The 15,300-nt window shown below is 44.2% G+C and overlaps 2 protein-coding genes across 3 annotated transcripts in view; one reads left to right on the forward strand and one right to left on the reverse strand.

Annotated features, from left to right (window-relative positions):
- sema4bb (sema domain, immunoglobulin domain (Ig), transmembrane domain (TM) and short cytoplasmic domain, (semaphorin) 4Bb) overlaps nt 1-9,995 on the forward strand; it is a 56,373-nt gene extending 46,378 nt beyond the window's left edge. For both annotated transcript variants that reach the window (XM_037979773.1, XM_017418786.3), the window contains exons 9-15: nt 684-865; nt 947-1,097; nt 1,835-2,045; nt 2,167-2,282; nt 3,025-3,182; nt 3,775-3,866; nt 5,159-9,995. In XM_037979773.1, the coding sequence (XP_037835701.1) occupies nt 684-865; nt 947-1,097; nt 1,835-2,045; nt 2,167-2,282; nt 3,025-3,182; nt 3,775-3,866; nt 5,159-5,931 (1,683 nt within the window). In that variant the 3' untranslated portion in view covers nt 5,932-9,995. The remainder of the gene's footprint in view (nt 1-683; nt 866-946; nt 1,098-1,834; nt 2,046-2,166; nt 2,283-3,024; nt 3,183-3,774; nt 3,867-5,158) is intronic.
- A 3,393-nt stretch (nt 9,996-13,388) lies between these two features.
- serf2 (small EDRK-rich factor 2) lies at nt 13,389-14,908 on the reverse strand. The gene is made up of 3 exons (XM_017418673.3): nt 14,755-14,908; nt 14,024-14,132; nt 13,389-13,816 (listed from the first exon to the last, which is right to left on the reverse strand). Exons 1-3 carry the CDS (start codon nt 14,759-14,761, stop codon nt 13,744-13,746), a joined length of 189 nt encoding a protein of 62 aa, XP_017274162.1. The 5' UTR covers nt 14,762-14,908; the 3' UTR covers nt 13,389-13,743.
- Nucleotides 14,909-15,300: the final 392 nt, after the last annotated feature.

Below are 15,300 nucleotides of genomic sequence, written 5' to 3' on the forward strand. Positions count from 1 at the left end.
TCCAGTGTTTTCTATTAAGGCATGTTTTATGTCCAAAAGCCTTTTTATTTCTTACATTTCTTAATATATTTTGTATTTCAACACAAAAGTTAAAAGTTAAAACGCATTCATTGTAGCTTAATTGTACTTAGTTTGTCCATCTTAAGTCATTCACAGACAGTCAAATTAACAAATGTTTCCAAATTTGGCCTCAGCAGCGCCCTCTAAAGTAAAAACAAAAGGATTGCATCATGATTTGGAAACACTAAGAGTTTATTTGCAGCTTTATTATAGCAGGCTTGTTTAAAACATGTCATCTCTAATAATGCTGATTAAGAGGAGACGGATTGTTCTTGATTTAAATGTCGGGTTCTGTTTGGGCTGCTGAATGTAGAGGTTCTACATGTTAAAGAGCTTTTATTGCTCAGATCTGCAAGTCTGCATCTTAAGGCCATATTCAGCTGATTTGGAAGCCAAAGCTTTCTCCCTTACCTCGGCAGCTGCAGCGTCTCCTGCTGATATGAAGCTTTAGTCATATCAGAGTGAGACTCCCAGCTCCTGCTCACATGAGCCTCTCTCCTCCTGACCTCCACCCTCTCTCTTATCGCCGAGCCTCGAACGCTCCTGTCCGGCTTGTCGAAAGCGAGCGCAGAAATTAGGACTGCAAGAGAAAATCTTTGGTAATAACTCCGTTTCGCTTTCAGGGTGACAAGGGAGGCGAGCGAGTGCTGCAGAAGAAGTGGACGACCTTCCTGAAGGCTCAGCTGCTGTGCTCCCTCCCCGACGACGGCTTCCCCTTCAACATCCTGCAGGACATGTTTGTCCTGAAGCCCACGGGGGACAGCTGGGAGAGCACTGTCTTCTACGGCGTCTTCACCTCCCAGTGGTGAGGCACTAACTGCGGCGGCGGGGTCAGACTGTGACTCGGCTCACGGCGCGTCACATGACCTCATTTGTCTGTTTGCAGGTATAAAGGGGCGTCGGGCAGCTCGGCGGTGTGCGCCTTCAGCATGGCGCAGGTGGAGGCAGCCTTCAGCGGCAGATACCGGGAGGTCAACAGGGAGACCCAGCAGTGGTACACCTACAACCACCCGGTACCAGAACCACGACCCGGGGCGGTGAGTCACGACCACGGCAGCTTGTGACAAACATCATGATTCAAGTCATCAACGCAACCAGCTTTGTTCAGTTTGTTCCTCCTCACTGGTGGCACCAGCAGCAACTAAAATAAGCTTTTTGAACCATCTCAAACAATCGCTTTGTTGCACACGCACACACAAAAAAAAACAAAAAAAAGAGTTCAGATCAGCAGATGTTTTCCTTTTATTGTCGGAGTTACTAAATGATAGGTCGATATGCTGGAGATGACCAGAGGAATGAGTTCAAGAAGAAGCAAATGATCAGTCTGTCATCATTTGGAAGGGAAAGGCGTTTAGGGTGAGCTGTAAAGTGTTCCAGGTTGTTGGAGCATAAAAACTAAAAGCTGATCTGCCACGCTTCGTACAGACTTGTGAGACCCGCAGCAGAAATCAGTCACCGGAGTTTAAAATAGACGAGCACCGGTGAAGCGGAGAAGTGATGTAAGAAGGCAGCTTTCCAACGAGGGGACTGGCAGAAGAACACCAGCTCCAGCCTTCAGACACAAAAAACATCAGCTGACTCCTTTTTTTTTTCTACGGATATGTAAAAATAAAAGCGCAGCGATTAGTAGCATAAACATCATCCATAATATTCTGAGTGCAGAAGAACAACGTCTGTTTGAGTGCGTGGATGTATCCGGCACGACGAGACGAGGCAGAAATTTGTATTTTCAGATTTTTTTATTTTTTTTAATCTCCGACTCTTCCTCCCGCAGTGTGTGACCAACCACGCCAGGCAGATGGGCATCCACTCGTCCCTGCACATGCCCGACAAAGTGCTGAACTTCGTGAAGGACCATTTCCTGATGGACGGCGTGATCCGCAGCGCGCCGCTGCTGCTGAAGCGCAGCGTGCGGTACACGCAGATCGCCGTGCACAAGATCCAGGGCATGGAGAGGGCTTACGACGTGCTCTTTATTGGAACAGGTGTTGCTTTTTTTTCTTCTTTTTTACAAAAACGCCTCATGCCTTTCTGCGTAAGGTGCTGTCCCACCTTGCGAACAGGTTGCTCTGGAAGTCTCTCACTCCCGCTGTTTCTGTCTCCCAGACGATGGGAAACTTCACAAGGCCATCAACGCCAACGATAAGATGCACATCGTGGAGGAGATGGTTCTGTTTGCAGAGCCTCAGCCTGTGCAGCACATCGAGCTGGACCCTCAGCGGGTAAATAACGCAACAGAACCAAATTAAAACGCATTCATTGTAGCTTAATATACATTTGTAAAAGCCTCTGAAGTCTCCTTCCAATCTGTTTATAGATTAAGCGTTTTAATCATTCCAAACTGGCTGCAGATATTTTCCGTCTTCGGGGGCCATTTCACTGAGTTAGCTGTAAGTTATAGCTCTGTCTGGAAGAGAGAGTTTATTATACTCTCTGGCACTTTACCCACAGCTTAATTTCATTACTTGTTTCTTTTTTTTTCCCTTCCTCTTATTATTACGTAAAGACCTCTTCTCGAGTCTAAACTGCCAAACTGTAATCTCATCTGCAATTATGTAATCCTAATAAAGCAAGAAGTGATTTTGTGCGAGTAAAGTCTGAGCTCCAAATATGGTCAAACAAACACAGAATCCACACGTTATCAGTTTAAAGCAAAGAAACTGGCTCCAAACCATAGGTGAGGTGAATTTATGTAACACGTGTGTTGAAATGAAGCGGGTTTAAAGCTGGGGGAGGAAAGCAGATAGAGAAGAAAAAGTGTTTCTGTTGAAAGTGACTCAGCTCTTTGTGGTCGTTATTCTCTTCTGTTTATCTGAAGGAATAGTTTCAGGATGTCGTCCCTTTTTGAAATCAGAAACCCACAACCATCTGCAGAAAGCGTCCTCCTGCCCTCCTCCCTCTTTTGGTTTCAAACTCATTTTTGTTGTGTGCTTTTTTTTTTTTTTTTTTCCTGTTCCTCTGCAGGGTTTGCTGTTCGTGTCGTCGTACTCGGGCCTGGTGGAGGTTCCTGTGGCGAACTGCTCCAACTACCTGAGCTGTGGCGAGTGCGTGCTGTCCAGAGATCCCTACTGCGCCTGGACCGGGCGGCTGTGCCGGGACGTCCGGATGGCCCCGCCTGACAGGTGAGGTGTCCCACGCGGGCTGCCGTAGTTTTGAAATGGACAGTGGAGGCTTGTGGCTCGATGAGGTCTGCCTTGTTCAGCGTGTTACATCTTTCATTTGAATGGTTCTGCAGGTTTTTAACCATTTAAAAAAAGATATTATTGGATATTTGAAATCACAGCATGACAAGATCTTAGAAGAACGAGATCGTGCGGAGCCATTCAGACAACACATTTCACAACATCTGTGAATGTGTGCCTCACGTTGGTGACTGAATAAAAGCCGGGAGGATTCTGTCTTTGAGGACAATAAATGTCAAATCATCCACCCCGGCTGATCTTTCAGTCCTACATAAATGTTGCCCCAGAAGAAATAACAGGACTCTTTGCACTTTATTTCTCCTCAACAGAGTCATATGATGAAAAAATCACAGAGAAATTTATGATTTAAGCGGCCAAAGCTGCTTCTAAAAGAATAATTGTTCTCCTGGCGCCGTAGACAGATTCTAAAACGAGTCTTTGAGCGTAAAAGGTGCTTTTTTTAATATAAGACGCCTGTCATTCCAGTCGCAGCCTCTCACCCCATTGTTTTGTTTGCTTCGTTCTGTTGCAGCCACTGGCAGCAGGACGTGGAGGAGGCTGACACATCAGCGATTTGCAACACGACAGTTTCCAGCCCCAGATCTGCCAGACCAGCAGCTGCTCGTGAGTGTGTTCTGCCTGTCAAACAAACACACATTTAGGGCTGAAGGAACGCGTCGGTGCTGGAAAGCGGTCGGGTAACGAGCTCTGCACACGTCTCGCCAACAGCTAGCATGTACTGCACGTACCGTACACAAGCACCTGCAAACAAATAGTTCGATGAAACATTTTTAGTCCTTTGGTTACTTTTATTCCAGACTTACAGTCCTAACACGAAAAAAATATCTGGAAAATGATTCTTTAAAGACTATTTGGGTTATAGCACATATAAATATCTGTAAAATGGGGCTTAAAGTGGTAGTTCAGATCTTTTGAAGTGTGGTTCTGTGGAAAGGTTGTGAACAATTAATATCTTACCTGTTGTAAACATCTCTTTGATCAGCCTCAGTTTGGAGAAATAGTTTAATTCTGAGCAGACCGAGCTTCATACCTTTACACCAAGACTTTTATTTTATTTTTTATTTGTAAGAGTAAATAGCAGCAGCTACAACAGCTAGCTGTAGCATTCATTCATAGCATAATGTTTTAGCTTGAATAACCATGTCATTTGAAGTTGGCACCACTGTAAAGATTTCTGGGGCATTTTGTTTTAGATAAGAGTAGTTTTAAAATGGTGGCAGTCAACGTTAGCCTTGGTTCTGTTCAAACTGGCATTTGGCTCATCAATCCAGTCAGAGTTAAACTCTGTTTCTCCAAACTGAGGCTGTTCAAAGAGCCATCTGTGACAGGTAAGATATTGTTTTCCACAGAACTCCACTTTAATTTCCTGCCGAGGCATGTTGCACATTGGTGAGTAAAGATGGAGACAGAAAGCAACCAGGACTGTTTCATCTGCTGTGGGTTTTTTATTGGAGCTCCTTTTTTTGACCGTGATGTTTTATTCAGGACTCTGCATTTCCTTCTTGGTCTAATTGTGCTCGGAGTACGGTTCTAAGCAAAAGCTCTTCAGTTAAAATTGTTGATTTCAACACATAATCACTGCTTATGCTGCTTCATTTGTTTTTCTTCACTGCCCTTACGACACAAATGTTTCATGATGAAGTAGAGACGTAAGATACAGAAAAACAGCCCGAATTAGAAACAAGATCAATGTTAAGGGAGGCAGGAGAACTCCTTTTAAGGTAGATTTGGGGGTTTGTGGCTCCGCACATCTGTTTTATGCCTAAAGCAAACCACCAAAGAGCATAATAATAATAATAATAATAATAATGATGGTTTCATTTAGAAAAGGGTAAAAATGCAGTTTAAGTATTTTAAAACATCACTGATTGGATTTTTTTGTTTTTTTTCTGCAGGTGCGCCCCGTTGCAAGCTCATTACAATCCCAGCTAATACGTTTCGAGTCCTGCCCTGTAAGCTGCGCTCCAACCTGGCTCAGAGGAAGTGGCGCTACAGTGACGGCTCCAGCCAGTTCCTGTACGCCACCCCGGAGGGGAACCTGGTGGTGGTGGCTCAGTCCGACCGGATGGAGACGTACGAGTGCTGGTCGGAGGAGGAGGGCTTCCGCCAGCTGCTGGCCAACTACTGCGTGAGGGCCGAGCCCCGCCAGGAAAGCACCACTCCGGTCGGACATTCGCGCACGCCTCACTTCGCTCCCGAGGAGACCATCATCCTGCCCGGCGAGTCGCGCTCCGAGCAGGTCCACACCAAGACCTACTGGAACGAGCTGATCGTGGTGTGCGCCCTGCTGGCGTTCTCCCTGGTGGTGTTCTCGCTGTTCGTCATCTACCGGAACCGCGATCACATGAAGTCCATGCTGAAGCAGGGCGAGTGCCCCAACATGCAGCAGAAGAAGCCGAGGATAGTTGGGAAGCCCACGGAGAGCTTGCCCCTTAACAGCAACACGATCCCCGTCTCCACCTCCGACCACAAGGGCTACCAGACGTTAAATGACAACTACATCTGCAGCACGCCCACGCACGAGTCGTCGCCGGACAACAGCAAGAGCTTCTCCGAGTCCTCCGACAGGCGGCCGCTTAACCTGAAGGAGAGCCACGTGGAGTACTCGCCGACGTGCCCTCGGCCCAGGGTGAGGTTGGGCTCTGAGATCAAGGATTCGATCGTATGAGAGCACAGAACTTCCCAGAACACCCCGCATTTCCATCAGCGATAGCAGGCCGCCAAGCAAAGGAGAGGAAACCCCCCCGACATCCTCCTACGTCACGGCGCATCTTTTAATTTTAGCCATCTTCGCTCTGTGGTCGGCTAGGAGGTCGTTTTCTTTGACCATTTCCACTCCAGAAGCCAGAGGTGGGTCTGGTTTGCTGCTGTGGCAGGAGCAGAGGGCAGCGCAACACTTTCAGTTTCAGCCACAAAACCATGGCAGCTGCTAATACTCCGAACAAATATATCAATCTATTTTTGAATACCTCTCATGGCCACTAACATCGTGCGTCTGTGTGAGCAAAGGGCTGGGTAAGAAAGGGATGCAGGTCATAAAACCGTGCGCAGAATGCTGTGGCACTGTCTCTTTAGGTGTGCGGCTAGTCCCCATGTCTGTCACATCACAAGTATTGCTAGTTGCCCCCCACCCCTGTTTGAGTATTCTTGCACAATTTCTGCAGAAGGTGGCTTCCACACTTCTGGTATTATGCACACAAGCTCCAGCTACATGGTGACCAGGAGTTCAGGTTTAGGAGAAACTCATGCATCGTAACGCATTTTCATTGGGATTCAGCACATTTGTTCCCTTTTTTTTTTTGCCGAGTAAACGTGCGAGGATAAATGTAATGAAACGTGAGGAAAGCCTGCCGTTGGAGGACCAAAAAAATAAAATAAAAAAACATGATGGGAGCTTTTCCTCTGAGGCCTAAACACTGTCATTTACCTCCTGAATGTATGTTTGTTGTGTCTGTTTCACCCGAAAAACTGCACCGCTGACATTTGCAAGGAAACAGCTGGATCTCTACTCATCTGGGACAGCCTTGTTCGACAGCATTAACCTGAAGCTGCCACTGCGGGTTAATAAACCATACCCAGATGACGTCTGTATTTTTGTTTGTTTGTTTTTTGAGGAAAAGAGACTCATCATCGCGAAGACGTCGTCACCTTTGAACACATTCAGGGCAGCACTGAAGTCACCATATGTACTGTGCCAAAAAAAAAAAAACTCCTCTAAACGCAATAGTGCCATCCCATCACGACCATGTCATGGTTTGTGCGAGCGTCGATCATCGTCTGAGAGCACCCGGTGAGGGAGCCAGGGTGGGGTTTCCACTAAATGTACTGTGGCACCAACAATAAATAAATGTGAAGGTTTCTCTGAGACTGTTAGCTCATAGCCGTGTTTATGGAGCGTGTCGCTTGATCTTCATGTGAAATCTGAGCTGGGCCAAAGGACGCTACGTGGACATTTAGTCAGTATCTCAGCTGTCCCTTCCGCCTTCGTACTGAGACCTACATGGACAACGACTTTTAAGAATGGATGTTACAGACGTTTCGGTTAATAAAGTCACAGAATAAGTGATGTTGCAAGCAGGAATGGATCATATTTAGTGTCCTACGAGCCTTTATAACCCCCACCACCACCCAGGTAACATGTCCGATGGCTTCCCCCACACCCCTTCAGAAGCCAATGTGACGTTCTAGTGAAAGCACACACAATCAGGGTTAAAGGTTTGCACATTTCAGTTCAAGAACATCGGACTATATTTTAGCAAATGCAACTACTGAGACCAGAAGCGCTGCTAAGAACTGCAATTTTTTTTTTTTTTTTTTCTTCCCAAATACATGTTGTCGTTACAGGGACCAGTGCAGCCATCCCCAGCTTTCTTTTCAAAACAGATTTCCAAAGAAGTAGAGCGCCGATAACACGTCGGGTTGCGTGAGAACTCTTTACGCGCCCAGCGAGGCGAAACGTGGCGCCACTTCACTGCATCCACGGAGGAAGCCTTCAGTATATGCTCCACTGTCTGAGCAGATCGATCAGACTTATCTAAGTTGACAAAGTAACTGCACAGCATTACTGTGCAACAGAGGTCAGTGTTCCCCTATTTTTTTTTTTTCCCCCACGTTTTGATCGTGTAAATAAAGTACCTGTGCTTAATATTGTGTGTTGTTAAGGGACGTTGTGCAAGATGTGTTGTAGAGATAGTCTTAAAACTAGAGAGTGGACACTGCTGAGTACTTTTAGTTTTTTGTTTTGTTTTGTTTTCTCCTAGAGCTTTACTGCCAACTTCAGCATCCGTTTCTCCTCGCTGTCGGTCCAACGCCTTCTAGTTTCCCATCAAGCACATCAAGACGGGAGAAGCGTTTGTCTTTTACGTTCAAGGAGTAGTTCAGGAGTGGTTTAAAAAAATAAAATAAAATAAAATGGTCTGAAATGACCTCCCTTAAAAAAGCGTGAGGAAAGGATTGAGGTCGCTCATGTCTGTGCGCTAATTGTATCAGGTGACGTTCAAAATGGTGGTTCCCTCTGATTCTGAAAAGCTGAAATATTCGTGTTTTACTTTTTTGAAGAGTAGCTCTTTGTGTGAAGTCGTAAAGCAAATACCGGTCATAAAAACCTTCAGTAAAATTAGCCAACATGCTAAGTTTAGCTAGTTATATAACCCTGAGAGCTAGCTAGCTGCTAAAGTGCAGTTAAACTTCTTAGATTACAAAAGTTACATTTCCCTTTTTATTAAGTGACTAAAAAAAAAAACGAGACAGTCCAAGTAGAGTATCTGAATTCTTGTGGTACTTTTGTGTTTCCATAAATGTTTAAGAGATAAAAATTTACACTTCAAGGTAAATGGCTAATACTGCTAGCTGCTAGCTGCTAATCTTGGTGTACCTTAATGTCAGGCTTAAAGCCAAGCAAGGCAGAAACCAGTACTTTTTTTTCCCCCCTTTTTTTTGCTTTATTTCTGTCATTTTTACTACATTTTATTTTAAGCAGAAGCTTTGCTCAGAAGTAATCCAAACTAAATGCCCTTCTAGCGATTTTAAAGTTGCAACTAACAGCTACTGCTTTGGGCTCTTTGTCGCAAAAATGTCCAGCAAATGAATTCTTAAACCTTTCATTATAAAAAATAATAATTTAGTGGGCCTAATGAATGCAGAACAGCTGCTTCCCTTCGTTTTCGGTCTTTATGCCTGGCTAAGTGAACGGGCTTCTAACACTTGGCGCACAAATATGAGTCTCTTTCTCCTCCAAGAAACCAAATACTGAGACTTCAGGACTTGTTGACTAACGGAAGCTGAGACTGAGCAGCATAGCTGACGACGGGCGGGAAACGCGTCAGGTTCTTCAGTCTTGACGTGCTTGACGGATCGCACCACTACAAAATAAAAGCCTCTACAGTAGACGGTCGCTCTGCGTTTATCAGCACTGGACACCCAGCAGGGACCTCATAGGGGGGTGAACGATGCGGTCTTGGCCCTCGCTGGCCACGCTCGACGCGGGGGGAAGATAGGTTTGCGGCGTGGCTTTGCCTCCAAAGGAGAACTGGGAGTCGCTTAAAATCTCGATCCGTTCTGCAGGTGACGTCAAATAAAACAGAAACGTAAGAACGGCGTCAAAAACCACCGGCTTGTACCCCCCCAGATTTATGTTGACTACGATCCATCCCTTCCTACAAGTACAGAATTAACATTGCCAAAAATGAAAAAAAAAACACTTATTCTGTTGAGATCATTTGGTGACAAATTGGGCCCCCCCCAGTTCAAAAATCCTATCTGCGCCCCTGCAGGAAGTCACGACTCTGAGTTGCTCCTCAGTGATGAAACACCGTACTGGACATGAATGTAACCGACTATATTTATATACGTAGACCGTCTCCAGCCGTTAGTTCTCCTGAAGCGGCTCCAGGTGAACACGTATTCACCCCCTGAAGTTCCTCAGCAGCTCCACATCCTCCACCAGGAGACCCCCCCCACACACACACACACACACAACGGTGTCGCCTCGACAAACCCAACACCACGAGCTTAGACGACTGATTAACTATTAGACAAATGTGGTCTTGCCTGCATGATTTTTTTCCCCCTTTTTTTATTATTATTATTATTATTATTATTGTTGTGTACAAATAACATTGTGAGCTGTATTTTTTGTATCATTGAGATTGTGACTGTTGTTTTTATTATATTGTACATAAAAAGCACTTTATTTTAATTTTTTAAGATAAATGAATAAAATACATGTTTTGACGTGCGTCCATATATTTTATTTTATTTTTTATTATCATTGCAGATCACTGTCTGGCCTCTGACTCGGACGGTTTACTGAGATCATCTTAGTAATTCTTTTAAAGTTACCAGATAAAAAATAATAATAACAAAAGCGAATAAACTCACTACGTTTCTGCTTTTTACAGAAGCTGTCAAACCTACAAGTTGGTTTATGTTGCTCAGAAATGAGAGCTGATTGTTTTCAGCTGAGTTTTGACATTTTAACTCAAAGTATTTGAAGTTCTTTATGTAACTTGTTCTCTGACAGAAGATCCAGAAGAACTTCATGTCATCACTGTGACTAAAATGAAAGTTTTCCTGTGCTTCTAGTCAAAGTCCAGACCCGGACTTTATTAAAATGTTTCTTTTTTTTTTAAGGCTAAAAGTTCTCCACAATAAAAGTCAAACCGACTCAGAAGCCTTTAGCTGCAGTTGAAACTAAAGACAAACCGATCAAATAAAAGATTTTTGAAAATCTGGTGCAGTTTAATGTGTGATATGAACTAAAAATATTAGGTGGAAGGGAGACATTTTCACTGCACTGTGAGTTTAGTTTTCCAACCATTATTTTATCTCTGGGTTTCCATTTTTGGTTTTTCTCTTCTTAGCTCATTTAACAGAAACAAGACAGGACTGGAAATAGTAAATCAATTCTTTAATTTCCATTTAAAACCAGATTAACATTTCAAACTTCCTTTACATCCTCCAGGACTTGGACCAAATATCTAACTTTCAGAAGATCCATGTCATGTTTTCTGTTAAAGAGGTCAGATTGTAAATCCATTTCTTTAGTAAAAAATAAGAAAAGAATAGATGAGTCTCCAGATCTGAGTCAGCTGAGCATTTAGGTGAAAAATAATCAATCAGAGGTTTAGAGTCCATTACCTGATGGATCAGAGCTGGTCTGTTCATAATGATATGGCTGTTATCTTTTACAGGCTGGGGTTCAGTTTGCATCCTTAGACTGAATGAAGGTTGGCAAATAATAATAATGAGAAGTAGAACTATTGTTATTTTTCAGATTGAGGAGTTTTTGTCCCTCTGCTGACGTCTCCTGACACGTCCCATTTGTTTCCAGCGCCAGCAGCTCCTCCGCTGTCAGCAACCACTTGATGAACAACAAAGATGGTAATTTGCTCTTCATTATTAACACATCACCGCGCCGTTGAAAAGTGACTTTTTCGTTCACCGCCGCCTTGAAGGCAATTACAGTCAGCCGGCATTTCTGCTGGGATCATGTGGCTTCGCCGAAACCGCCAATAAGAGGAAACGTGATGATTTATTTGTTCTTAAAAAAACGATTCAGATCATTCATCTCAGGTCCCTCAAAGCAAACGGCACTGTGGCTGATTAGATACAGCGGGGTTAATGGCATGGTGGGGGCAGCATCATGCTGTGGGGGACACTTGTCCTCAGCAGTGAACTGGAGGAATTCAGTTCTTCGTGAAAACCGGTTTGAGTCTTCTTAAAAAGTCCCCCGTCTGACTGGTCTGAGGGAAGGCCTGGATGGTTTAAAGACTTGATACGCGCCACGAGAGAGCTGATAAAGTTTTACCAGATGTTGGAGCAATGTGGCATGTTTTAAAGAGAGCTGATGGGGGCAAAAAAACAAAAAGAGGTTCCGAAAATGTTGATTTAGGAGACTGAGGCCTGGATAGTAACACACGCACCAAGTTCCCCCTGTTTCTTCATCTTTGGGTTTGTTTTTTGGGCCATGTTTCTTGCTTGTTTTGTGCTTTTTGCTCCTCCAGAGTGGTAACTTGAAAGGGGGAGAAGGGAAGTGAGTACGTACATTAATCAGTAAAAGGTTCAAGTTCCTGTTTCTACGTTGGCGTCGTGCTTTTCGAGAGCTCTGAGCCCCACTTGAAGGCAGATCTGGGCCTTCCAGCAGCACCAACCATGCAGAACTCATGGATCCAGACACAGATTTGATGTTAAGGAGCAATGAAGAGATGAGATCTGTTACCACAGCGGTTTATAGGTTTGATGCCTGGCTTTCTATTCCTTCAGAGATCCTGAGTAATCCTGCCTGGACCGTGACTCTGTGCAGAAATAAAGCGTACGGATGCATCTTCCTCTGTGCCTTTACATCCTGACATACTCAGGAGAGGGAAATTACCTAGGCTGACTGCAGCTTTTTTTTCCCCCAATGCTTCACAATCACAGCTTATTGCCTGGTCTGTTTTTAAAATAAAAATAAAATTAAAAAAACCCTCAAGTCAGCCCGTTTTCAGCCGTACACCTGACTTTAAGGGAGATCTGCGCAAGGCTGTCCTGTGGGCAGAATGTGGTGGATGATGAGGTATAAGGTTTGCATTTTCCTCACATTTCAACAACCGGCTGATTCTGCATTTTGTCCCTCATCTCCATTCAGCTCCACAGCCGCTCTCTTGCTTAATAAGATTTTTTTTTATGAAGGAGATAAATTTGTCCTCAGAGGCATATTGTGATCTGACGACTGAGGACTCAAACTTGCCGGATGCAACAGGAACGTCCAGCTGTTTAAAGCTCATTAACTTGGGACACGTTTGGGGGCTGTAAAATGTCACTAATGTTGTGTTCATTAAGTGCTTTAAAACTGCCTTTACACTCCAAACTGATCTGAAACCTTGCAATAACAGTGTGTTTGCTTCCAGACAGGACAGCTGGATTCAGTAAAAGTGCATTAAATGAATCACAACCAAACATTTGCACTGGACTCTGGCTCCACCTGGTGGTCATGGAGCCACACGACACTGAGGTCAAAAACTCCCAGAAATCCTCCTGAAGATTTGAAGCTGTCAGAGCTGCAAAGAGTGGGTCAACGAGATTTTAGATTAGGAATGGGATGTCACTCAGGTTGATATATGAGCGACGGGAGGTGAATGAATACATAAAAACTAACAAATTCCTCTAAAAATCAATCTGCTGGATTGTGTAGGAGACAAGCCCAGGGGATTGGGTCACTATTGCTAATATCTTAATATCAGACATTCCCAAGTTTTGTTTACAATCCAAACAGGAAGTCCACCGGATAATAAGGATGGAGGAATGGTGACACACCAGTGGAGGAATAACACTTTAAAAAACTGCTGCACTTCCTGTAAACCCAAACTATTCGTGTTTTCGTAATTAAAATGTGCAACGTTTACACTCTGATATAACTCCTCAAGCACAAAAAGGGTTCAATATTGTCAGAAAACAGACCTTGTTCATTTTACCTTATTCATGTTGGAACGTCAGTGTTATTTTAAATATAAATCTAGCAACAAGAGAAACTTATTGTTTTAAGTGCACACGTTTTTTTATTACATATGCAGCGAAATGTAGGAATTCTGCTGAAAAAAAAAATAATAAGGGGGGGGGCTACACAAACAGTTCAGAATAATCCAATAGCATGAACTAAAAAGATACAGTTTATTTGAAACCAGCAAGGGACACTTTTGTACAAAAATACACAAATGTTACATGTTTTGCATCAAGAGTTGTTCGACTTTATCCAGCTCACGCCACTGATGCTCGTCTGCATGCAGCACCCAACGTGGGACAAGCCCCCCCAACTCGGACATAGTTTCACCATGTAAAATAACAGATCCAAAAAACCAAAAGAAAAAGGAAAACAATGCCATTTGCCACAGGGAAGAATGCTGGATCCTGGATTCTTGAGTCGAGACCAAAATGACGGCTCCATTCTCATAAATATATAATCGGGAAGAGCGCCAAAGGGAAAGTCACGGCGGGACGTGGTTCACTTGGACTTTTCACTGCTTTTCCCTCCTCCATCGGACTTCTTCTGCTTCTGTTGCATTATCTCAGCATCCCTGGGGAAGAGGAGACGTGTGTGAAGTTAGAAAATAGGCTGGGAGGAAATTTGAGAGTTCAATTAAAGACATTTTTAAAAAAGAACAGATTTTTAAACCTGGAATGAACCGAATTCGTGCACAACCGTTGTCATAGAGGTAAAATACACCCCAGGCTCCTAGATCCAATCAGAAACATTGGAAACAGTGCAGCAACTCTCCACGTACCTCTGTTTCCGTGCAGCAGCAGAAAGCCCGTCTTCATTTCGCTTCCCTTTATGCTGCTCAGTCTGCTTTTTGGCATGCTTCTGGCGTGCAAGCTCACGTTGGTTTCCTCCTGCATGTCGGCCAAAAACAAACAAACACACAATCAACACGTGCACACACACAAACAACAACGTGTGTACACAGTCCCCTTCAAAAAACAGCCGACGTGGCAAGAGAGGCGCTGTGGAGCACCGACTAAACAATCCAGCAATTAGTCGCACCCAGCTGGGTGGCGAAACACAAGCAATAACAACTAAATCTTTTTCTTTTTAATATACATTTTTGCTTCTATCAACTCGTTATTCACTTGTGGTTCTGATACCAAATTCAGACCTCGGACCTGTGTTCTAGCAAGCAGGCCAGGGCTTGAGCTAACACCCGGACGACAACGGAAACAAACAATCTTTTGACCCACAGACACTGACCGACCTGACGCCTCTTGTGTAACGCGGCTCCCGTCGACACGCAGGCATACGTGTGGATTAAAGACAGCACACTCCACGGTGGAGATGTGAAGGAACCCGAAAAAACAACATTTGACGTGAGGAACGGGACACAGCGTTACGGCAGTCGAGCAGGGTTACGACTATTTGCTGAAATACACAAGTCGCCCAAAGCTCTTAAGCGACAAAAACACGGAGCGTTGGACACATTGACGCCTTAATATCTTCAAAAAATTTGTTAATACCCACTGGTCATTTTAGCAATAGACGCTTCCTTCGCCCGAATCCAGATAAGCTCAGCCAAAGGGCCGCTGGCTCTCCTCTCGTCTCTCCAGACGTTGTCCCTGCGGTGGTTGCGCCTCACTGTGGCTGCTGCCAAAAATGATACATCCGCACGAGAACGAGAACATTCCGTTTACACATGCTCACTGCGCATGCGCTGACCGTGCGCTGACTTCCAACAGGCCCAGCAAACCTACTCACTGCGCATGCGCTAGAAACAATTTTTTTTTCAGGACCAGTCAACATCCTTACTGCGCACGCGCATGGCCAGGCGTTTACATACCTTTTTCCATTAAGCACAGAAATGCACTTATGGACTGAATCTATAAGGTATAATTATGTAGTGTACAGCACTGAGCAAAAGGCTTGAGTCATTCTTCATTTTATGTACATATATATTTATTTTTATGTACAAGCAGGTCAGTTTGTAGCTCACTGATGTTCTGCAGGTACTGGAAATCTAAATAAATTTCTTTAAAACACTTTCAGGAAGCCAGAAGAACTGTTGATCCA

Source organism: Kryptolebias marmoratus, linkage group LG15, assembly GCF_001649575.2.
Source record: "Kryptolebias marmoratus isolate JLee-2015 linkage group LG15, ASM164957v2, whole genome shotgun sequence".
NCBI lineage: Eukaryota > Metazoa > Chordata > Actinopteri > Cyprinodontiformes > Rivulidae > Kryptolebias > Kryptolebias marmoratus.

What these genes read in the sequence shown, in the direction of transcription:
- serf2 (XM_017418673.3), bottom strand. An exon ending in GCTGCTGCACGGAAACAGAG is followed by an intron (nt 13,817 to 14,023) that starts GTACGTGGAGAG and finishes CCTCTTCCCCAG; the next exon opens with GGATGCTGAGATAATGCAAC.